At 34.6% G+C, this 25,263-nt stretch overlaps 1 protein-coding gene across 1 annotated transcript; it reads right to left on the reverse strand.

The window, feature by feature from the left end:
• Positions 1-164: 164 nt before the first annotated feature.
• LOC149804891 (uncharacterized) lies at positions 165-25,005 on the reverse strand. The gene is made up of 3 exons (XM_089945596.1): positions 24,893-25,005; positions 22,270-22,322; positions 165-12,620 (listed from the first exon to the last, which is right to left on the reverse strand). Exon 3 carries the CDS (start codon positions 12,575-12,577, stop codon positions 10,229-10,231), a length of 2,349 nt encoding a protein of 782 aa, XP_089801722.1. The 5' UTR covers positions 12,578-12,620; positions 22,270-22,322; positions 24,893-25,005; the 3' UTR covers positions 165-10,228.
• Between the last annotated feature and the right edge of the window lie 258 nt (positions 25,006-25,263).

Genomic DNA, 25,263 nt, shown 5'->3' on the forward strand with positions numbered 1-25,263 from the left:
AATGGCCTCTGAATTCATTTTAAAATGTTTTTGCTGCTTTGGTATAGTGACTGTCTTAATAAAATGCATTCAGTAATGATATTGTTTAAGGATCATGTTTTGTCAACTCCACTGTCCGGATGTTAATGGACAGCAGTAGATACTGTAATGACAACAAGAGATCATACCCAAGATTCTTTATATTTTCTCAACGATAAAGATAACAGTAGCAGGGTAGATCGAAGTACAAGAAGATTCACAATAATCATTTAACCTTTCTTAACGAGATGAGCAAAGGCCTTTCAGCATAATTTAAATATGACAATTATTTTATTTCTTAATCTCCAGTTTCATTATTCAATACCTCAGTTAAAGTCTCGTTCATGCTTGGTCATTTGACTTATCTAAATTGTACATTGATACTTTTCAAAGCTCTTTGATGATTGAAATTCTTTTATTGATTCAAATGGTGATTCTTTTAGTTTGCAATCTCCCGTTTGATTTCTTGGTACTATGATTAAAACTTTACTAAAGTTACATATACATAGGGATGTGTCATTTAAACCTGCATGAAACACAGGGAAGGCATTTTTAAAGATTAAATGCCAGGGTACTCAGATTTTTCAAAGAGTTAATAATAAATCGATACAAACTTCTAAATTTGATCTATGGATGTTGGTTATATCTAAAGGGTATATCAGTAGATTTTTGAAGACATTTGAAACATGAACTTCTATTCTTGATTTAATTATAACCTCCAAATATGATGTTTCAAATACTACAAAGATACAAAATGACAAAATTCCTTAAATGTCTATGATTTTAATCTATGCTTTTAGGTACACAAATTGGTAATCTTTTTCGCAAATGTACATCTCAGTCAAACTCTTTGTATGAACATTTTACAGATCAGAAGAAAACTACATAGAGGATATGTTCTATTCCTATGTTAATACTGGATTTATTTCATTGTGTGGTATGCAAAATGTGAAATTTTAACATTTGACAAATCCAGAAGTTTAAATGCCAATTAATATACCTCTAAATAAAAATATATCTTGTATTTACAGAGAAAATAAAACTGTATTTATTATACACCAGATCTGCTTCTGAATTTAAAGCTTAGAAGATTAAATTCACTCTTCAGCAATCACTCCCACCTCCTTTTCGTAAGTTCAGGTCAGTTTCAGTTGCATTTATTCAATGAATGTAAAAAATTTGAGAGAACTAGGTTTGTGCTAACCTAATATGTTGCAGTAAGTTACATTTTTGCCATTTTGTTCAATCTGAAATAAGCCCAATTTCAGTAATGCAAAACAATATTTTTTGGCATAGTTGTCACACTTGTTAAAGGGACATAACTTTGTATACAAAAATCTGGTGGTTAGTAAGATATATTTGGCGAAAAGTAATTTCAATGCAGTGTAGTGTTGCTTCTGTTTATTGCTTAAGCTTAGAAAATGCTCATTTTTCTAGCTAAAATTATAGCTTCTATGGGCACTCACGAATCAAGTGTTGCTTAGCATGATCGGATATTTTTTATTTTCTGGAGTTGCAATATAAGGATATGATTTTCACAATTGAAAATATAATAATTAAAAAATATTAAAAATATTTCAGCAATAAATATTTAAAGTTCACAAATCAGTAACTATATAATAAGTAGTGCTATCAACAGAAAGTACACATTTAATTATGATTGTCATGGATGGTGTATGCAGAGTTGGAGGGTACAAAATTACAGGAATTATGGTATATATTCATCCTTGAAAAATATTAGCATTCACACGATATTTTGTAGCCAATTTCTGTGTATGAGATGGTCTATTTTTGTGTTATGGCATTGATTCAGACTTTATTGAAACAAAAATAATACTTTTCATTGGATTGTATTAGGTGGAAAAGTATGACATTGTCACAAAGTATACATGATTTGATATCGATTTCAAAATCTATCTTTATTTATGACATTTATGGATATTTTTTATTTTTTCATTAACAAAATTTGCCCCTCAAGTATATATATATACGTACATAATAACACAGCTGATAAATCAAGCATTGTAATGTTGGAGCAGGTATCATAACATCACTGACAAATCAGACGCTAATGGCAGATCAGGTAATTACACAGCTGATAAACACTGTAATGTTGGAGCAGGTATCATAACATCACTGACAAATCAGACGCTAATGGCAGATCAGGTAATAACACAGCTGATAAATCAAGCATTGTAATGTTGGAGCAGGTATCATAACATCACTGACAAATCGGACACTAATAGCAGATCAGGTTATAACATTGCTGATAAACACTGTAATGTTAGAGCAGGTATCATAACATCACTGACAAATCAGACACTAATGGCAGATCAGGTAATAACACTGCTGATAAATCAAACATTGTAATGTTGGAGCAGGTATCATACCATCACTGACAAATCAGACACTAATGGCAGATCAGGTAATAACACCGCTGATAAACACTGTAATGTTAGAGCAGGTATCATAACATCACTGACAAATCAGACACTAATGGCAGATCAGGTAATAACACCACTGATAAATCAAACATTGTAATGTTGGAGCAGGTATCGTAAAATCACTGACAAATCAGACACTAATGGCAGATCAGGTAATAACACCACTGATAAATCAAACATTGTAATGTTGGAGCAGGTATCATAAAATCACTGACAAATCAGACACTAATGGCAGATTGGGTAATAACACCGCTGATAAATCAAACGTAATGTTGGAGCAGGTATCATAACATCACTGACAGACAGACACTAATGGCAGATCAGGTAATAACACCGCTGATAAATCAAACATTGTAATGTTGGAGCAGGTATCATACCATCACTGACAAATCAGACACTAATGGCAGATCAGGTAATAACACCGCTGATAAACACTGTAATGTTAGAGCAGGTATCATAACATCACTGACAAATCAGACACTAATGGCAGATCAGGTAATAACACCGCTGATAAATCAAACATTGTAATGTTGGAGCAGGTATTGTAAAATCACTGACAAATCAGACACTAATGGCAGATCAGGTAATAACACCACTGATAAATCAAACATTGTAATGTTGGAGCAGGTATCATAAAATCACTGACAAATCAGACACTAATGGCAGATCGGGTAATAACACCGCTGATAAATCAAACACTGTAATGTTGGAGCAGGTATCATAACATCACTGACAGATAGACACTAATGGCAGATCAGGTAATAACACCGCTGATAAATCAAACATTGTAATGTTGGAGCAGGTATCATACCATCACTGACAAATCAGACACTAATGGCAGATCAGGTAATAACACCGCTGATAAACACTGTAATGTTAGAGCAGGTATCATAATATCACTGACAAATCAGACACTAACGGCAGATCAGGTAATAACACCGCTGATAAATCAAACATTGTAATGTTGGAGCAGGTATCGTAAAATCACTGACAAATCAGACACTAATGGCAGATCAGGTAATAACACCGCTGATAAAACAAACATTGTAATGTTGGAGCAGGTATCGTAAAATCACTGACAAATCAGACACTAATGGCAGATCGGGTAATAACACCGCTGATAAATCAAACACTGTAATGTTGGAGCAGGTATCATAACATCACTGACAGATAGACACTAATGGCAGATCAGGTAATAAAACCGCTGATAAATCAAACATTGTAATGTTGGAGCAGGTACCATAACATCACTGAAAAATCAGACACTAATGGCAGATCAGGTAATAACACCGCTGATAAATCAAACACTGTAATGTTGGAGCAGGTATCATAACATCACTGACAGATCAGACACTAATGGCAGATCGGGTAATAACACCGCTGATAAATCAAACACTAATGTTGGAGCAAGTATCATAACATCACTGACATATCAGACACTAATGGCAGATCAGGTAATAACCGCTGATCATGGCCGATCCTCTAGCTAAACACAATTGACAAATCAGACACAGTTGTTAAAGTTTTGAGACAAGTTTTCACACTTAAAGTTTAGTTCATACAGTGATATGGTACAGGTTTTAAAAAAAGCTCATAAAATATGCAGAGAAGTATATTTATTTCTTATATTTAAATAAACCTATGTATCCTTTGACACATTACGATCAAATGGAGAAAGTTCATTGCAAAAAAAGAGCTTATTGTTTGACAAATTTCATAGTGCATATTATGTAATATTATTTTTATAACATGATGAAAAACACTGATTTTATTTGACCAAAAGTGAAATGACTTTGTAAACAATCATATGGATATATATTAACATAAATAAACAACAGTGATGTGAGAAATATAAATATTCTGATTATCTCTAGATACATGGCTATATTTTATGAATATTCTACAAGCGACAGCTTATCGTTTACAGCTCTTGTTGAAAGCAATAAATAAATAAGATGTGGTCTTTGGGGTTAGAATAATGACATAATGCTGTCATATTCAGCACTTGGGCACAAAGTATCATTTCTAGCAAGTATTTAGTGAGATAAAAAATGAAAGGTTCACATGTGGTTTAGTATTTTGTACAGGTATCAGTATTCCGTTTCAACAATAGAATGTGTCCTGTGAAAGACAGATATACGTTTTAAATTACCACTCTAGAATTATATTTTATGATTCTTGAACCTCTGAAATAGTACCATCAGGTTGTCATCTTTTGTATAAAAAAATTAAAAAAATGCAAAGGAACATTCTGTAAGAAGATACATTGAAATCCTAGTTTACATATTAATGCTGCTTTATGCTAATGAGTACTGGTATCTGTCATTAACAAATATAGCCTTCAGTAAAATGTTTCCCTTTATGATGAAGTGGGAATAGTTGTGGGTCCCATTAAATTGTTTTATCAATTGACACTTGAAATTATTTTACTTAATTTTATTTCTTGGCTAATGAAAACCATTTATAATTGCATTTAACAGATTAAGTAGTACACTTTTAGGTTCTGATCCTTGTTATCACACTGCTTTGTTAGGACATTACTCAGTATAAGGTATCACTCACTAATTAACACTGATTAGCATTTACTGCTTAACTTAGAAAAAAGTCAGAGTAACAATATTAAACATATTAATGTTTTTTTTTAGGGATTACGGTAGGATGTACTACAACTTGATTTTGCACAGTTAGTGTAGTTATAGTGTTATGACACTTTGAAACTAAAGACTTTGATGTAGCTTCCAATTTATAACATAGATAACAAAAACATAGTGTATTCTATCCATCCCCAAATAATAAGAATTTCTTATTGAGATAAGTGCCCATATGGAGCAATATTGGTGGCATGATAAATTGAATATACCTTTCAATTCAATTTAGTTTCTTCAACTTTTGCTTCCTAGAAATATCACCAAAGTAAGCATCAGACTACACTTAAGTGCAAAAAGTTCTCAGTGCAAGAATATAGTGGCGTACTAGTATTTTAAGTTGCATGTAGATATGGATTACTGTGGGTTCCTAACTTGCATTAGTTATATTTAGCAGTATTAAAACCATTTCTTGTGTGTTTGCTATGGAGCTATTCAATGGAGGTACTGTGCTTTTCTTGTTTATTTGCTTTCAGTTAATATAAAGATTGATATACAGATAAAGTTCTAAGAAACACAGTCTACCTCAACTCATGTAACCAATATGATGTGTCTCGAAAACAGTAAACAAGTGTATTCATATGTTGGACTTGAAAAAAATATCAGTGAATAATTTTGTATTCTTATCCACATGAACATGCTACTGTAAAGGAGAAAACAAGATGCATCCAGTAAAATATAGCTGTTTTTATACCTATTCCTTGTAAGCATATCTATATATATACATATATATATATATATATATATATATATATATATATATATATATATATATATATTCCTTGACAAGATGAATCACATTTCATTTTGAAAAGTACTACAGTGTATATAACCTTGAATTATTGTGTCAAAAATGGTTTGTTTTAGATTCATTTCTGGAATAAAATGAAACGGTACAGGTTTCAGGCAGATCTCAAAAAGCTCGATGAACAGCTAAAAAAGAGTTGAGACCATATGTTACACAGCATCTGTGATTGGTTAAACAGGTCAATAATTTTATTCTACACAAATCAAACAAGGTGTGAAACATCAATTGATTAATTCTGTAGGTCACCCAGCTGTTGATTAATTAGCTCCCATTCCCCTTTCATTTACAGCCGGTGAGAATTGATTGGTAATTATAGAAGTATCATGATTAATTTTTTAATCACTGTATGATCCTAGATAGAACAACCAATCATACCCATGTGAGAAGTGACTCTCCTTGATGGCAGCTGTATCTAGATTGATCCTTGATGAGGGTTTTACCATCCATACACAGTTTATAGTCAGGTCATGGCTTTTGAGTTAATTTTGTATTAACAATTAGATACTATTTCATGATACAATGCATTTGATGAAATCATAATTTTAGATTTGTAGACATTTCATTCAATCTTTTGTGTCATGTTGCAACAATGTTGTTTACAATTTTAAGCACATTCTTTGATTATAAAGCTAATTTTGTTCTTGAGATTCCTAATGTTGCAAAGAGAATGAAAGATGAATTAAAAAGTTTGATCACTAGTGTATTTTAAGATGGATGGGCTGGATTCCAAAAATAAAAATAATGTCTGTTTCAAGCTTTCAAATGCCATGCCTGCATGCTCTTGCTCCTTACACAAACAAATGCATGATGGTTTGATGAAAGCTTAACTGTATGTAATATTATTCATATTTGACAATATTTTCAACTTTTCAACCACATACACAAACAATATAGAGAGAGCTAAGCAGAAGCTTTGATCCTGACACTAAGGACTTCATCAGCAGACTGAGTCAATCTCTACTGACTGTTAACATTGCTCGATGGAATGGTGAGTGATATTAACATATTGTCCAAGATATGCGGCAGTAGAGATTAAATCATTCTGCTGATGAAGTCTTAGCGTGAGGACAAAAGCTTCAGGTTAACTTTCTCCATATTGTGTGATGTTAACATATTGTCCAAGATATGCGGCAGTAGAGATTAAATCATTCTGCTGATGAAGTCCTTAGCGTGAGGACAAAAGCTTCAGGTTAACTTTCTCTATATTGTTTGTGTATGTGGTTGAAAAGTTCAAAATGTTGTAGAAAATGCTTGATGGAATCCTCAATAATTGACTTGGTTTTGAACCTCTGTGGACATAAGAAACTGTTTTAGACTCAGAAACCATTGGCACAAACAAAAGATGACTAAATGACCACAAAATATGGAATCAGCTGTACTACATCCCAATTGCTACTTATAACTACACTGTTAGAATAATAGCAACTAAGTTGCCTTCAAACAGCAATGCAAATTTCAAGACAGATTAAAGGAATGATTTTCTTAAACAAAAGATACATTAGGTTTGCAAAGGTTTTGTAAATTTCATGACTAATTTGGCAAATGTTTAGTCTGGTAAAATGTATTCAGCATAATGACTTCCTTTGCATCTATCAGATTTTAATAGAATAAAAGTTGGTTATACATTTTTTTGTGCAATGTAAGCACTGCATTGACAAATCTTTTTGCACAGATGGTGCCCTTGTGAAGCAATTATTTATGTGAAGTAATGATAGTATTTGTTACTATATCTCTTCAGTTATTACCACCAAGTCTAAAGATTTTGGATGGATTTAAGGTGAATAGAAATATACTTTTCTGAGCTTCCATTTCAAGACTAGAAATTTTAACAGGTCACGTCATTTAAACTTTGATATTTTTATGAATCACTAGTAACGCTGAACTCTTTACAAGTAGGTCACTAGCCATGTAAGGTTTTTACAGTGGCTATTTTTATTTGCTTTGAAACTGTCACAGAATTATCACAAAGTCAGCCACAAAGACACAAGTGCCGCAATGAGGGGGTCTGCAACTCGGTTAAAAGTTATATGCATGACAGCTCTGAAGTCCTAACCATCAATAATATAGAAAGAGACTTGTGCATATAAAGTAACATTAACTACCTGGCTGACTTTTGAAATCAAGTACATACTCCTTTAAAGAGTAATTACCTATATTTTTCAATTTTACGCAGGTGATACTCGTAATTAGTTTTTATTTCTGTCAAGTTTTACTGTGATCGTGAGTTAAATGTATAGAATATGTCAACTGCATCCTTTTTGTTATCATTAATTTGCTTTGGCCCCTTTATTTACATACCAGTAATAAAACCCCTCAAAATTAGCGATCAGTCTATAAGGTTGATGTGTAAGACAAAAGGAAAATGTTATCTCCTATAGTGTTCTTATCCCTAAATGACCTAGAATCTTTTTTTATTATTAGCAAATAGTTGTAGAGGATGTGATGTACTTTCCAAACATACTGACCTTGTAAAGATGTTAAGTGTTATGTTGCTTTTATACGCTGATGACACTATACTTATCACAGATAATCCTGTTGACAGGGAAAATACTCTTGATATGTTTAGTAGATATTATGATAGCTGAAAACTTAGTCAACACGATGAAAACACAAAGTTTCGTATTTGGTTAAAAAAGCATACATATAAATTTAAGATAAGTAATGTCGATATTAATGTTGTAGATGAATATAAGTACTTAAGTCTTATATTTCACAAGAACGGAAACTTCTCCAACGGCCGAATAACCCGTATCCATTGCTGATAAACGTATGCATTTACTAAAAAAGTGTATACACAGTTTAGATTTGATTATTGATTGTCAACTGAAACTGTCTGATCAAACCTTTGTGCCGATTTTAACAAATGCTTGTGAAAGTTGGGGAACTGTGAAATCTGAAAAAACTTGTCTTTCTTTCCTCAGAAGTATATTGAAAGTCAAAAAAGGTACCACTCTAAATATGGTATACGGTGAACTTGGTCATTTCCCCTTAATTATCAACATGAAAAGTCTTATGATAAACTGTTAGGCTAAATTGGTTAGTGTTTATGAAGAAAAAATATCTTATTGTATGTATTCTTTTCTATACAAACACTGGTGATATTTCGAATGACAATAAATGGTTAGTTGAAGCAAAATCTATATTAGATGTTGGGTTAAGTTACATATGGAGAAATCAACATTTTGTATCAGTTAAATGGTTAACAAATTCGGTATAACAAAATCTAAAAGATCAATACATACAAGCTTGGGCAGCTAAAATCAATAAATGTAAAGGTCTGAATAATAGGTCATTTAAAACTAGTTGGGATTTAGATTTTTTTTCTTTCTCATTACCAAAAATATATATAAAAACTTAATTGTTTAGAATTGCAAATTATAGGTTACCCGTCGAAACTGGTAGTGGGCTAATGTTCCATATAATAAAAGATAATGCACACCATGTCAATTTCAAGAAACAGGGAATGCATATAATTATCTGTTATCTTCTTTTTTTCACAATCAAATATAAAAATGTATATCTCACTTTTACACTTCCAGAACTAACGTTTAAAAATATTATTAATTAATGAACACAGATAACGTGCAACTCTAAAAAAAATGTGTTAGCTTTTAGATTGTGCTTTCCAAATATTGTAAACCCAGTTAACGCATTAAGTAATATCATCAAATGCTATATATTCGTGTTCTTTTTCTGATATACATCATATGTTTTATCTTTTACAACCTGAGTGTAATAAAGTCTTGTCTCCATCTGAATTACCTTTCGGCTCGACATGTAATTAGGATATTTATATGTTGCCTGGCCCATTGGAGAAGTATTTCGATTCATGCATCATTCGTGCATTATATATCGCTGAAATAGTTCTCTTTCATGAACTATGTGTTGTGCATGAACTCCGCTATGCCTTTTTATCGACTGAACCAGACCACACATAACAGTTAGAAAAGTGCATATACTTCATCTCACACGCATGCATTTGGTGAAGAAATCCGTCGATATAAATATTAATTACTGCATCAAATGTGCATTTCAACCTATTAAAATTAATAACAAAAGTATTATCATTGCTCAAAAAGGATTTTAGTATTCCTCTACAAATATTTGGTTGTTTAAAGCTATAAAATGTTTGTTTCTTTAATTATAACGGCTTAACTTATATTTTTACATTAACACCTTCCTCAAGAACTTCTAGGATAGGTCTACTTTAATAAATATTATATTTAAAAGTTTCGTCATTAGTCTGTCGATTTATTCCATAAATTGAATTTTTAAAAATTGTGAAACATTGTGTCTTTTCAAGACTCAGATTACTACGTTAGTTGACTTGTACATTGATATATGATTGCTCCCTCAGATAATTCTTTGTCTTGGTCTTTGCCCTTCATGTTACTGCCAAAGTCGATTTGAATCAAGATACGGATTATTGTCTGAAAGTGATCGTACGCTACATTATCTTTGTCTGGTTTCAGCTGTAGGGATTTAATAAGACACAATGCTGCTGATCTGTAAAAGCCTAACTGCATCCAACAATAGGATAAAAGGTTGAAACCAAGTGGTCGGTACTTCTCTGGACCTTCTATGATAGCCCTGTTCAGATGAAAGAGACATCTCTTACAAATATCTTTGGAACTGCTCATCTGAAGCTTACACAGAAACCTTAGGTAGCATGCATAGATTCTTGGATCGAGAGTGAGAATAAAGGTTTTATCCTGAGTGTCTTTCTTCATAGCCTCCAACAGCACTGGTTTTGGTAAAACACATAATTCCGCTGATGTGAAAATAACATCAAAACAAATATAAATCCATGCGCAAGTGAGAACGTCCGCAACGGATTTATAATGTGATCTCAGGGAGTTAATGGTTTGTTGTAAATTTTTTTCTTTTATGTCTCTTTTAACTATGTGATGGATATTTCTTAGATCCTTCCACATCTTCCCCGCATCTATCGCTTTGATAGTTCCTTGTAGAGCCTCTTTATGCAAGTTATTAACTCGCTCCTTATAGTGTGGCATACACGCGAGTTTAGTATTGTAAGCCTTTGCTTGTTTGATCAGACAAAGCGTTTCCTGATAACACCTCTCCTTCAGCAAACAGGTTGCCATCCTCAATGGAGCATTGGTGAAATCTACCTTTTTGCTTGTTTCAAAGTATTTCATTGCCTTTTCTTTTTCGTCCCACGCTAAGTTTGCATTGTCTTGCCTCATGGAATTAGCATAATGAAGTACAGCCAAATAGTTTTGTACAATATCACACATAGGTTTTGCGTATCCACCAAGTCTGGACAAATTTTCCAGTACAGTTTCACATGTATGGATACTTTTTGGTACATTCTTGTACTCACATGCCTCATGTAAAATTTGGTTGCCATACAGGTAATATGCCTCGGCCATTTTAACTCTGCAATAAAGCCAGTTTTCAACTTCCAAAAGCAAAGTTTGAAACTCTAATTCGTCCAAAGAACAGCTGAAACAATCACGGAGGCGCTCCAAACGGCAAAGTTCACCAATGGGATCGTTAGCAATCCTGTTTAGAACTAAGACGGTATCGTGAATTATCTCGTATGATAACTCAGATTCTAAAAACATGTTCCGTTTCATTATGAAGTAGTTTGGCATATTACGCGATGTAATCCAATCACGTAGCCGCGAAATACAATCCAAGAAACATTTAATCAACGTCTCTGGTTGCCATTCTTCATGTGGCATAGATTCTGAGACCCAAAATAGCGTGACTTTCATAATATAGGATGTGATATTACCCTGTGACACCCTTTTAAGAATTTCTGTATTTATTATTTTCAACAAAATGTAGCATTGCCACTGTGTTTCATTGAACGATCTTATTAGCATAGACTCCGCTTTGTTGAACGATATTCTCCATTGCAAATTGTTACATGGTGACTCTTTGTGTCCGACAGGAGCAAAAATACACCCAGTTTCTACTATTTGCTCCACTAAATCTCTTTTGGGCCAATCAAATTGTCTTTTTCGCGTCCTCCATTCTTCTGCTTCAGCTGGCCATGTCTTACATTCCAAACCGATGACATTGTCAGTCTTGTCCACGCCATGTGAGCTCTTTGTATCGAAGGAGGGGTCGTCAAATCGAAATTTAGGGATACTTCTACTTTTTCTAATCTTTTCTCGTATCACATTCGGTGTAAGATCCTCAGCTATGGCAGGCCCATGCACTTCCACTTTACTACCTTGTTTTTTCAATGATCTTGCAATACTATCCATTAGGCGACGGCTGGAAATGTATTCTCCGTCGAGGCATTCATAATGTGCAAGGACAGGATCACGTCGTTTTACTTTGAGTCTTACGTAGCCCATACATCGTGGATCAGTAATCTTTACAATCCAATCATTGTCCGAGATGTCGCTTTCAGATACATGCAACTGCTTAAGGACCATTATCACGTCTACATCACTTGATTCTTCTACTCTTCCATATCCGTACAACAGCCCCGCTCCATCTGCCATACTACCGGTGAAAACGATTTCTTGGTCTTGAAATTTGAAGCAATTTAAAATATCAGTCTCATAGGATTGGGATTCTCTGTTAACAGTAGCTGTAAGAAGGGTCATGCCTTTTTCTGAGAGTGCCTTGCTTAATCGTAGACTTTTGTCCCCTTCTCCGCTTTCACTCTTTATTTCTTCCATCCTGAATCCGCATATTGGATTAGCTCATGTTTTATCGTTTTGCCTGAAATATAACAAAATAATCATGATTTGCATTCATTATTAAACGAAACCTCATTGTATTCAACAGAGTATACTTCTCTAGTACACTATTACCACTTTTACTAAAGAACTGCAGATACCTGGTACAAGCTTGATAAATAATGTGTCAAAACCATGAACATATCATGTTCAGTATATGTCCGCTTGGGCCTTTATTTAAAAGGGACGAAAACCCGGACCTGCACAATTTTATTGTAAATAGAAGGATATATAGCAGTTTGTGTAGATAATCTATCCCGACTATTTGTTTCTTTGCATCTATTGTATTTGCACAAACATTTCATACAAAATATTGTCCTGTATTACGAGATCAAACGGAAAGAACCTGCCCCGAATTTGTTAGCTCCCTTCCATACAAGCAGGATGTGACGTCATTTGAGACGATTAACGTATAAGAGTTGTATTCAGTTTGTGCAGCGAAGTGTCAAGTAGAAACAAGATGGTTCAATGCGCAGCTCTAAATTGCGTGAATAATAGCAGTTCTGGAACAGTCCTTAATTATTTTACTCTTTTTTTTTCTCCATCTATGAAAAGTAAGAAATTATCTACCAAATGAAATAACATTAAAGAAATGTTTACGCTTTTTCATTCAATGTTTCCAGCATCAATTTATTATGCACGTTGGATTTAGTATGTAACTGCATCGGATGAATATGCATTTTGTCTTCCACACTTACGTTCAAGACTGTTTTCCACTCGTTTTATAATAAACACCTCCTTCCCATTCAGCATTCATCTTTTTTGTGTAATGTCGATAATAGAAAAATAAATCACTTATAATTGAAAGTCTGTGTGCTCATATAAACTCGTTAGATTTATTGTAACTACACACACCTGAACACCACGATACAATTTTTTAAAATTTTTTAAAACAAATGTTACTGTTAACTTTCTTGATTGATAAATCTATTATAGTAACATTATTGATTAATGTGGTAATTACTCTCAAATTCGGACCCGGCTGATTCGGTACAAATCGCTGACTGATTCGGCCCATATATCTTGCTGATTCTCCAAACTTCCAAGCTGATTCGGACCATGTGAAATGTTATTCAGTTTAGTCCAGGATTTAAATGTGACATTTAAATTTGTTTTTAAAGATGATCTTCTCATTATGTCCCAAGTACGCTGAGCAGTTCAAATATGCATTTAAAATAACAAAATCCCGTTAGTACGCGTGATCATGGTATTGTTATATATAATAAAATAACGTAATCATGTTTATTGTGCATCGGCAATTTAGTAGTGAAATATTTTTTAAACTTCTCGTTCAATTTTAAATAGTTTGTTTAATTGAGAATTAATAAAATTACGAACACTGACAAAAAAGAAGAAATAAACTAAAAGATGTGCGTAATACATGATAGCTTTTAGAAACCGTCCGAATTCTGTGCATTAGCCATTATGTTGAACTGAATAGCGACCGGATTTCCTGAGTAGGCGTCAATGATACTTTTTATCGAGTTCAAGTAACATTCGTCAATTGTTAGCAAATCTCAATGAGCAATCAGATTAAACTGTTCAGTTAGAGAGATGATACTATAACCGTTTGGATTATTCACGGCAAGAATTCAGTCGATTTCGGGTTATAGAGGTCCATGCCATAAAGTCGTCTCATGATGACATTAGTTATTATGTTGGAGCCCTTTCATGTATAAAACTGCAGATGTCACATCATGCTTACACCCGCTCTATTTTTTCCAATGGAAATGCATTTAATGATTTGAAGAGCAGAGCAAAAGGGATGGATGCCACTTCTTTTTTCGTTAAGTACAGAAGCGGAGTTGATCAAATGGAAAAGTTTAAAAGCTGTAAATTTTCTAGATTTGATAAGTTATTTAGTTGAAGAAATACAACAATAAATAAAGCTTTAACAACCAGGGCGAGTTCTCCATAATTCATGATCAACAATGCCAGTGTGTACACAGTGTCTCAAATGACGTCACACCCGCTATTTTTACAGGGGGAGGGAAGCGCGTTGTTCTATTCAAGACGGATCGGGAGAGATGATCGGTTTTTCATACATTTCTTCGTAACGAGTAAGAATAAACGATAAAAAAAATCTCAGAAAATGAACCTTATACATACAGCAAATTATATACGAAGTTTGTGCGAATTTTAGTTTTGCATGTTGGTCCCCTTTAAACATATATTAAGAGAAGAGATTTCTAGCTTGAACAATTGCAGTTAAACTCATAGTCCTTCATTTCGTAGTAGTATCCTCGTTTACAGTGACGCCTTTAAGTCATACATAAATCATTTTGATATTTTAAGGTATTTTCAAGACAGTGCAGCTTTATTAATACAATGTCAAGCCCCCCACCCCCACCGCCAACAACAATAAATGACGCCGATGGATATTACATAAGTGTGTAGGTGATTGTCAAAAGACAAATGTCGGTAACCTGCATTTAAAAGTAGAATTTAATCTGTGTCAATTTTCACCAGTGTTTGTACTACATGATCATCTTTAATCAAGCCTCCCTTCGAGAGAATTAATAAATGGTAACATAAACGGGAAGACTGCTAAATGACCAAAAGAATAATAACGTTTCTAGGTCATGACAATAAATTAAATATGCTCTATATAAATAGATTACAATGGTATGTGTTATCTGAAAGTTGGTGTAACTCGGCTGAAAGAAATAAAATACGTGTTCCCGATGTAAGTTGGCAAAATTCCGTCATGTGAAAAGTAATTGCATACTTATAGACAGGGCTGGTCTTTGGCCGATTGTACCGGTTTGGCCCAGTCGGACCCGCGCTTTATTAATTTGTAAAAATATATCTATAGAGAGAAAGCTTATTTAAAGCGATGGAAGAAAATGTTATGTTCAAGATCATATAAAACTTATTTAAAAGTTTATTTCGAAATTCCTTGCGCCCGTGGGTACCCCGCGCGTCCCGCCAAAATTATCCAAATCGGGGCCCCACGTTGCTACGGCCGGTGCTGCTTATAGACTTATCTGGTGGAGGGGCAATGTGTCAAGAAAGCTTCAGTCTTGAAAATACTGGTACCCTGGGACAAGTGTAACATTGTCGGACCAAACACATTACATTCTCTCTCTTTCTCTCTCTCTCAACTCTTCATAGGTTTGACTCATGCAGATGTGTGATAGTTTGGTGCAAGGGAAACTTTCTCCACCTCCAAATGATGCCTAAATTACTGAAAAGTGTCACTGTAAACGTGAATGCCACTGAGATCTCGAGGGCTTCTTATGAAACTACTACGTAATATGTTAATGACTTTAACACATTTTAGCATCAAGCTTACATCGAGTACCTGTGTACGAAATCAGCTTCCTTTGCCCCATGTTATAAATTGGTCACAAGCAGGCATATTATGTTAAAGTAACCTATATTTGACGCACGATCAGTGCTAAGTGATGTTGAATATTTGGTGCAAGTAAAGGGTAAAACATGAACTCATATTTACTCTAAATATGCAATTATGCATAACCTCGGCCTAGGAACGAGTACATAGTACAGTTTTACTCAACCCAGCCAATTTGTTTCTTGTCCGGACGAAGAGGATGAGTGGTTTTCCGAGGCCCTTATCTTGCGCTGAGAAATGGCGTTAAATCAAAACAACAACATTAAACTGAAATGCATAATAAATGTAAACATAAAAAGCAACCCATAAACTCAAAACCAAGAACAAAATTTTACAATAGCACCCTATTTTCTAATGTTATATTATAGTATGTATATATGTATATATGTATATATATATATATATATATATATATATATATATATATATATATAAATCCTTCCAGCTGTCTATAAAAAGGAGAACGAGTTTCGCTTTTCAAATTTATTTCTTAAATTATGCTGATTGGGGGCAGTTTATTTAATTAAACATCCCTCCCAACAAAAAGCGAATTGAAAAATCTAAAACCTTGCTGCATTTCTTTATCAGTCGCTTTCTTAGCTTCAAAAGCTTCATTACGTTTTTCTTTGTAATCTAAGAGAAATGACAATGTTCATTCTGCAGTTCATTCTACTTTTCAGGATTCCTCATGTTATGCCTGGCAATTTATCAAGACTTGTTAGTAAACATTTCGCTTAGAAAAACCAACCATTTGGCCTTATAAGTTCCAGTCGGTTTCCTATTGTAGTCCAGAATAAGTCACGTCAATCTACAATATTTGCATTCAAATGTGATCGTTTAGTACGCCACGTATTTTAGCTTTGTCTTTCTTGCTTTATGTTGCACTATCATACTATAAATCTATTCAGAATATTGATTTTATGCTATATCATATAACCATCATTGTGCTGACATGCAGTTAAACTCTGCTGTGTACAGAGATATTATTGGAATTCCAGTTCTCGAGAATACTCCGCAACAACCCATGTTTCGGATATTTTGACAAAAATGAACAATGGGAGAAAATTATCCCCTTTCATGCATATATACACACTAACCATTAATCTAGACTCCATGCACTTGTATAGAAATCACTCTTTCAAAATACAGAAACAGATCTTGGGAAATTAACTACGTTGTAATTTTGCATGTAAACCAAATCAGTGATTTGGCCTGTAAAATTTCATTAAATTCCCCAGAGCAGTGTAGGCGCATACTCGACAACAAAGTTTTCTCACTAAATGACGGATGGGGGTGGGGTGGGTGGGTGTCATTCGGATAGAGAAAGGTGCAGGCTGCCACACAGCCCAATAATCCGAATCCTTTCAGAAAGGTGTATGCATATTTATTGTAATATTCCTCCAATTCTTTTTTGTTTCTCAGACTCTTTGTACATATTTATAAAAGCAGAGAAGTTCAAAACATTAATGTGCTACGTCTTTAGAGGGATAAAAACTGTGTATGACGTTATCATACATATTTGATACTACAGCAACAATATGCCGGAAATAATGTATTAGCTGACTATATTTCTTATGCACCATTTCTTTGTGAACTGATACATGATACGGCACACAAAATGCGAATGTGGTACCTCTATGACTTAGGTATTTTAACGTGTAAAGACGAAGGTACACAATCTATAAGACTGAAAATTATGAAAACATTCAACGTCGAATAGAAATTTTAAATCAGAGAGTAAGGAGAAGTACGAACAGGATGACGATACCATCATAACAGGGAAGCAGACGAAAAACACTACAGTTAATGTGCAATAATTTGTGTTTAAGTTGCTGTATGAAAACTTGTGACAATTAAAAATGGGTTATATTTTTAAAAGGTTAACTAAATTACATGTCTATTGTTGTAAACAGGTAGTGTGATTTAATCGTACTATTCTTAGTTGCTTCATAAGACAACCCGGTATATCAATTTCATTATATGCAGAAAAGCTTTGGACAAAATCATATAACATGACTACAGATCCTGTTTTTCATTAGTTATTCTATATACGCCATTTGTGTTGCACTAATATTATCTTGAAGATTTTATAAGAGTTTAATTGGATTTGACCACACATTTAAGTATAAATTTAGTAATATTTTATTTTAACTACTTACATTATGTGGGTCGTAATGTTTCATTGTATACCCAGCTATTGGTAAGTTGATATTTGATATCGTATTAGAAAATATTCGCTTACTCAGTGTGTATACATTTTTGGAAAATTCAATGAAAATATTTTATGTCATTCTCTGATCAAGGCTCGGAAGTTATCTTCATTTGCAGCAGCAATGGAACAATTTATCAAGGATGTAAAACCCACCAAAGCTTAAAATGATCAACAAGCTTGCAGTGAAAGAGTAGAATACCTACATAGCGCTTTGACAAACGTTAAAAGGCTCTGTTACTAAATTATGTATCTTTCTGTTATTGATATCATTTAAGTTTGGAAGATAGGTGCGTCGAACTCCAGCGATTATAACTTTTTGTGTGATCAAATTAATTTCAAATCTAACATGTGCCATGATTGCTTTTTCTAACAAAACTGTAAATAACCATGAGTTCAATTTAATTTGAATATATTAACATGAGTTACACAATATCACGTTGAATAATGTTATATTGTCTATACAACGACACACGCTATTTCATTTATAACGTAAATGCATTCCCGTATAGTTAGTATACCCTGGTACTTATACGGTACATGTATCCTAATTAAGTGTTGATTTCTTTTGTTATGACGTTTCAATTATTTTATCTCTCATAATCACAGGTACCATATAGTTTTCTCCCTAACACATTTTCCTCTGACACATTTACTTCTTTGAAGTAAACTACCACGCAAAGCTTAACATTATCACATAGGTTCCTTATGAGAGAATTGTATTTTTGTATTGTTACCCGCACACATATTCCGTAACGTCTATAACTGAATCCTAACTTTGTTATTAACTTTGTTATTGATGTTGCAGTCTTTTGTGCATCCGTTAATTTGGTACGTTCGTACTTCAGAAACAAAATATTAGTATCCTGGTTAACTTGGGTACCATTTTGTTTTATTTGTCACATACCCGATTGCTGGCATGGGGACTGAATCGAGACACAATGGTCATTGTGCTTGCCATATGAGGCGATTAAATGAAAGCATCATCTTCGTCGTAGGTTGTGTCGGCGGAGGAGTGAATCCTGATTGTTAAGTGGATGAGAGGCCGGTTATTGCCGGTCCGATGCTATTCTTGGAAGTTACATTCCAAAATATATTTTACAGTCATATTTAGAAAGTGCGTTTCAATAAATTATCTTCGGCGTATTCTTAATGTTTTGATCCAAAATACCATTTAATAGGTCTGCCTTTAATGCATTTACAAATTTATTTAGATCTAAAACAACTAGACCACCCTTATCACCCATTTAAAAATAGGTTTCTATTTGCGACAAGTTTTGAGTCCCAAAGGAGCTGAAGCATTTTATTTTAATTTTCAAAAAATTTCACGATGACGTAAGAGGAAGAACCGTGAAAGGATTTTAAAAAATCAGTGTTGGTAGAGCGATTTTCTATTTACATTATTTAGTGACAGAAAGCAAACAGCATATCACTTCAGTTCGGTATCAAAGCAAGGCAGCCAATGCTAAAATGCAAGAATCAGCCAAAGTACAAAAGACCATACTAACTAATGCTAAAACATATTCATTCTATGGAGTAAGGGAGATAACTCGATGCAGTAGCGATGTTAAAGTATATTTCTGCGTACGTTATTTGAAAGTATTAAAAGCTTCTAACTGAAACAAACAAGCATAAGCAAACTGTGCTTTAGAATATTGTAGTGTGTTATATTGACTGCGGTATTGTTAAGTCGTTATCTGTTCAAGCAACCAATTGCATCAGTTGCACACTATTTTCAAATTTAATGGATCTTTCAGAATTTAAATTCCAACGGAATACAAGAACACATAATCAGTATACATATTACAACCCTCCCCCCCAAAACCCCACCCCCCCAAAACCACCACAACAAAGAATTGCTTCGGTAGATATTAAGGCAAAGCTGCAGACGCTAAACAAAAATTAAATTTTCAAACTCATCATAGTGATAGTAAAAAAGAAAAAAAAAAAAGAAAAAACAGAAAACAATAAAAATGCAAAACAGAATTTTATGGAGTGAGAGTGTCATGTTTACCCCGACCCAGAGTAGCCCAGTTGAAACATGTATAATCAAACTAATTCTGACAAGCCATTGTTTGATGTTAAACATTGCCGCAGGCTACCATTAATCCATTACATAAGATTGCCGTAGCTAGAAGTGGAGAGCCGGACCTCGGAGTTGCGAAGCTACAGATAGCCAATTATCACCTAGGTGTGGAAATGTTTATCCAGGATCAAAAGAAGTTGCCTGAAGAAGTGGGAGTGTCTTAACTTCTTTTCCCTGCAAACAGACAGATAGGTTGAACTGGCCGATAAGACGATTGGACAGGGTCACAGCGCCACCCAATCAGAATCGAGATAGGGGAGAGACCTTGATTTGGGTAGAATGATATCTCCGCGTCTTCCGGCAAGAATTAGTTCGTTAAGAGAAATTACCCAGAGTGGAGGTTAGCGTAACTCCGAATAGCCATTCGTTATTGGCGGGAAAATCTTAGAGCAGGAAATTCTAAGTACAGAGAGAGCTTCAAATAAGGTCAGTGGGATATTTGTTCGGTCTTTGTGGAATGAGACTGCATTTTAATTGTAAGTCGTATGTATACTTTATTATTAGTAGAATCGTAGTACGAATAATTACTTTGTTTTGTTAATATGTTTGCATATTTTGAAGAAATGAGTTGATATTTGTAAAGAATTATATAGCTTGCTAGCCGTCGTAAGAGTTTTGTAATTCGCTATGTGGGTATTTTCTAGTAGACTAACACATGTGTTCATATGATTATAGATTTTGCCATTGTTGAATATTTGTGTAATGTACAGACATGCGTCTGATTGTTTTTTGTCAGATTGTAGTACGATGAGATTAAATATATATGTGTATATACTGACGTGATGCAATGTATTGATGTCTGTATAACAATTCGCTGATACCGTGTTATTACGCCATTGTTTACCCTGCAAGAAGTGTGTGGGAATTTCGACGTGTATGCATGCGTGACCGAAACCGTGATAGCTTATCTGATGATTAATTGTCGATATAGTGTGAGGTGAGGTTCGATAAAACATGTTAACGCCTTGTGGTTTTTCACAGGAAGCTTTGAGGGACAGACCAGTTACAGGTTGGTCCCGTAGTCTCAGATAGAGAGACGGAGGAAAGGAGAAGAAAGAAGAGAAGAAAAGTGAAGTTGAAGTCTGGGAGCGAAATTGGAGGAGGAGATAGTAGAGGAGGAAAGGAGAAGAAAGGAGAAGATGAAGTCTGGGAGCGAAATTGGAGGAGGAGATAGCAGAGAGGGAAACGGAGACAAAGGAGGAGTTAGAAGAACGGAAAGAAGGAAGGAATTAGCGGGAAAGAAAGAGATGAGTAAATGCAAGGACAGGGGGAAAATCGAACTCACACTGTAAATCACGGGATGAATTAGGCTGTCACTTGGTCGCGGGAAAGACGAGTGATTGGAAGTTATCGTTTTAATTTATCGAATTTATTAAATTGTTATTGATTGAATTTTCATCTTCATGTTCTCTATAATTTAACCGTCGGCATTGCTGACTGGGGGCTCAGAGCTGTAAATCTACCTCGTCACTAATTTAACTTTCTAACCTCACGAGCCAGGGTGGAACTTTCAATTTAATTTGCTTAAATTATATTGGAAGAACCCCACCCCAATACGTGCAAACATCACAGAGAGAGATAACTCCTTTTGAATTTTATTAAAAGATTTCCATGATAATTGACAGTAAACGCATGCATTTTTTATTTGCAATACTTCCAGGCCACAATATTTTTGTGAAATATATATCTAACTGTTTACGTGGCCAGTGCTAATAAAAAAGCAGAGCATTTTAACTCAAAATAAGGGAATACGAATCAATTTCATGCGCAGATTAAAGAAGACCAAAATAAAGGGGGGGGGGGGAAGCTCTCTCCGCAAAATGATGAGATGAATATACTGCTACATATAGTCAGGCAAACCAAGGAAAATGTGAAGGTTAACACATTATGCAGACAGAATACTAACTAAATACAAAAGGTTCTGAAACAAAAACAGACCAATGTTTAACTGCAATTGTTAAGTAATCGGTAAATTTGATTACCTGTGCTACCTTTGCGTGTAATAGAGGAAGAAATATGGGAATCTGCCAGGATTCTGCCAAGAAAAGAGAAAAAATGCTTAAAGAGTTATCTTGAAAAAAAATGAACCTTCCACAATAACTAAATAGTTTGTATGGCTTTTTACTATGTATATTATTTTGCCATTTTTGACTTTTTTCCCAAGTAAATTAATTAAAAAATCCTGACTATAAGCAATGTCTTCTCATGGAAGTACAATTTCAAGATTAATACTTTTTTCCTAATAAATCGTTCCTAATAATTAATTTACTCATTATATATATATATATATATATATATATATATAGAGAGAGAGAGAGAGAGAGAGAGAGACCATGTACAGGTGTCAACGTTGTTTCTCTTTACAATGTAGAACTCACTTGTTTTTAACATTTATAAGAAATTAATGATGCTGGTCAGCGAGCTTTCCTCATGCAGTGTGAGAAAATTCCAATTTTCTGTAATAAAAGATTTGACTGCTTAACGCATAATTCTATCAAATACTTGTCGATAATTTTGTTTCATATGAATTCTTTATTAGTTCATTGTTAATCTATTAAATAATTATTTATTGTTAGAGATTGATGCATTGTTATCCTGCGATGGAGAGGTGGTGTCTTCATTTGTTTCTACGATTAGCAACGTGCCCATTTCCTGATTCTTGTTTCCATTCCTGGCTCACCGGATGGATTTCTTAAAATATATACCTCCTTTGCCAATACGTCTTTAGCTTTTCGCATGACCGGAGGTAAGTCTGTATTCCCCTTAAGATCTTTCCCCAAATTGCTGCTTATCTGTCCTCAAAGAAAGTAAACTTCACTTTTATTGGTTTGGGTCCTTGGTTGTAGCGGCGACGTCTCTGAACATGTACAAAGCATGTTTCAACATATTCGGACTCTAAATGGATCCTTTTCTTTGAAGTTGTTCTATTTTGTCTGATGGTATTGCTTGGTTTCTCTCTGCCTGCTTTTATATCTTTCTCCATAGGCCTCTAGCACATATATCTGCTTTCTCTCTAGTTCGCTAATGGTTTCTAAATGGGCCTCTAACATGGATGTCCGCTTTCTCTCTAGCTTCCTAACGGTTTCTATGGGCCCCGAGTGGCTGAGTTGTCTAAAGCGCTCACCGTTACGGATAAATGCCATCTCACCCCTGTCTGCGTAGGATAGTCTCGAGTTCGGCCAGTGTGTGTATGTAAAAAAACTTGCAAGTAGCTTCTTGTGGGTTGTTGGGTTGGTTCTTTCCGGGGTTTTCCCGGGTTCATCCTTCACGATTTATACTGACCGCCATGTACAGCCAACCTTCTGCTGAAAAAATGGCGTTAAACCCTACAACAACAACAACACCAACAACAACGACGGTTTCTAAATTGACTTCTAACACATATGTTTGCTTTATCTCTTGGTCACTAATAATTTCTAAATGGACCTCCAACACAGATGTTCGCTTTCTCTCTAGCTTGTTAATGGATTGAAAACGAAACTGCACGTTTGTTTCGACTTCATTCATTCTTTTTTTTCTTCAAGTCATCATTATCAGAAGAATTATTAACTTTAACATCCTCTAGCTCATGTTTTATTTCAGAAAATAGATGCTGAAAATTGGTGTCTATCCTATCCAACTTCCCAGTCAGTGATACTTTTAAATCATCATTTTGTTTGCTCCATCCTAACAAGCATTTCTCTAATTTCAGCAAGGATTTCTTTCAATACGGGATGCCTCCAATGTCTCGCTAACTGGAGACCCACTTGCCATGGTATGATCTGTAATGGTATGACCACGTCCACTGTTTTTGTGCGAGACTTAGGCGACTGACCTTTCTTTACATTGCCTCTGCCTGACATGACTGAAGTTTACTTGCATAAAATTTAAAACACAATCAACCATCAATCAGCTGATCGAGACCTGACCACGACGCCCCAAATATCTCGGCTAGCCAGCCCACAGTAAGATGGTATTATACTGAAATATCATCAATAATTATCTAGCAGTTTGATACATTTAGCGTGTCTCTATCCTTTCAGACTGCCTGTCTCATCCTTTTCGAACCGATGACATTGGCTCAAGAAAACAGTAGAGCAGCAAGAGCAGATCACCGCCTTCGCAGGCAAAGCTCACTTTTGAAAACTTAAGTCGGTTTAGTCATGCTACACAAGTGAGGCTAGAGGCATATATTAGGAGAGATAAAATGCATACAACTCTTGCAATCAAAAGGTCCACGGGATGTTTACATTTATTTCCAAGCACAGTTATCGAGAACTTAACATATCTATGCATGCCGAAAATCAGGTCATTAACTAGTACACCAATAAGGTCAGTGTCGGATTACCAAATAGGCAGAGTAGGCACGGGCCTAGGGGCCCCGCGACAACGGATCAAAATAATATTAATAAAACCACAGGAGTCTGACGTTTTAGCAATAAAGTACGGCGAAATCTCTTACCACATGAAATCACCTTATCAGTAATATAAATGAACACAATGGAGTGCAACGGTGACCACAACCCTCCGCTCGATTCGACTTTTCTCACGCGTCTTTTATCGCATCAAAATTGCAAGGAGAGTAAAAAAAAAATACACATATACATTCAAAAGACAGTGACGTACCAACGTATAACTCTCGGACGACCATGTCATTAATCCAATCTGGCGAATTAACCTTTATTATCACCATTGCAGTCACAAACCCTTTCTTGTAGAATCCACCAGACGGAAGTAGCACGTTCTATCAGTTTCTACCCTGCATTAAATATGCGTTAGGGTCTAATAATCGTAACGAACACGGCGCAGAATCTGTGTTAATTTTAATGCTAATATTTTCTTCTCCACTATTATTTTCTGTTATGAAAAAATATCAGTACAAATAACAGATAATCTTACCAGGTGGCAACCTCTAGAAAATCGATGAAACACATTTCTTTTATTCTACCGGTTCCAGCATCCGTCTGTAATATTTGAAGTGCGATGACGTCATCAAC

This window comes from Sinohyriopsis cumingii, chromosome 2 (assembly GCF_028554795.1).
Source record: "Sinohyriopsis cumingii isolate HCF-2022 chromosome 2, ASM2855479v2, whole genome shotgun sequence".
Classification (NCBI taxonomy): Eukaryota; Metazoa; Mollusca; class Bivalvia; order Unionida; family Unionidae; genus Sinohyriopsis; species Sinohyriopsis cumingii.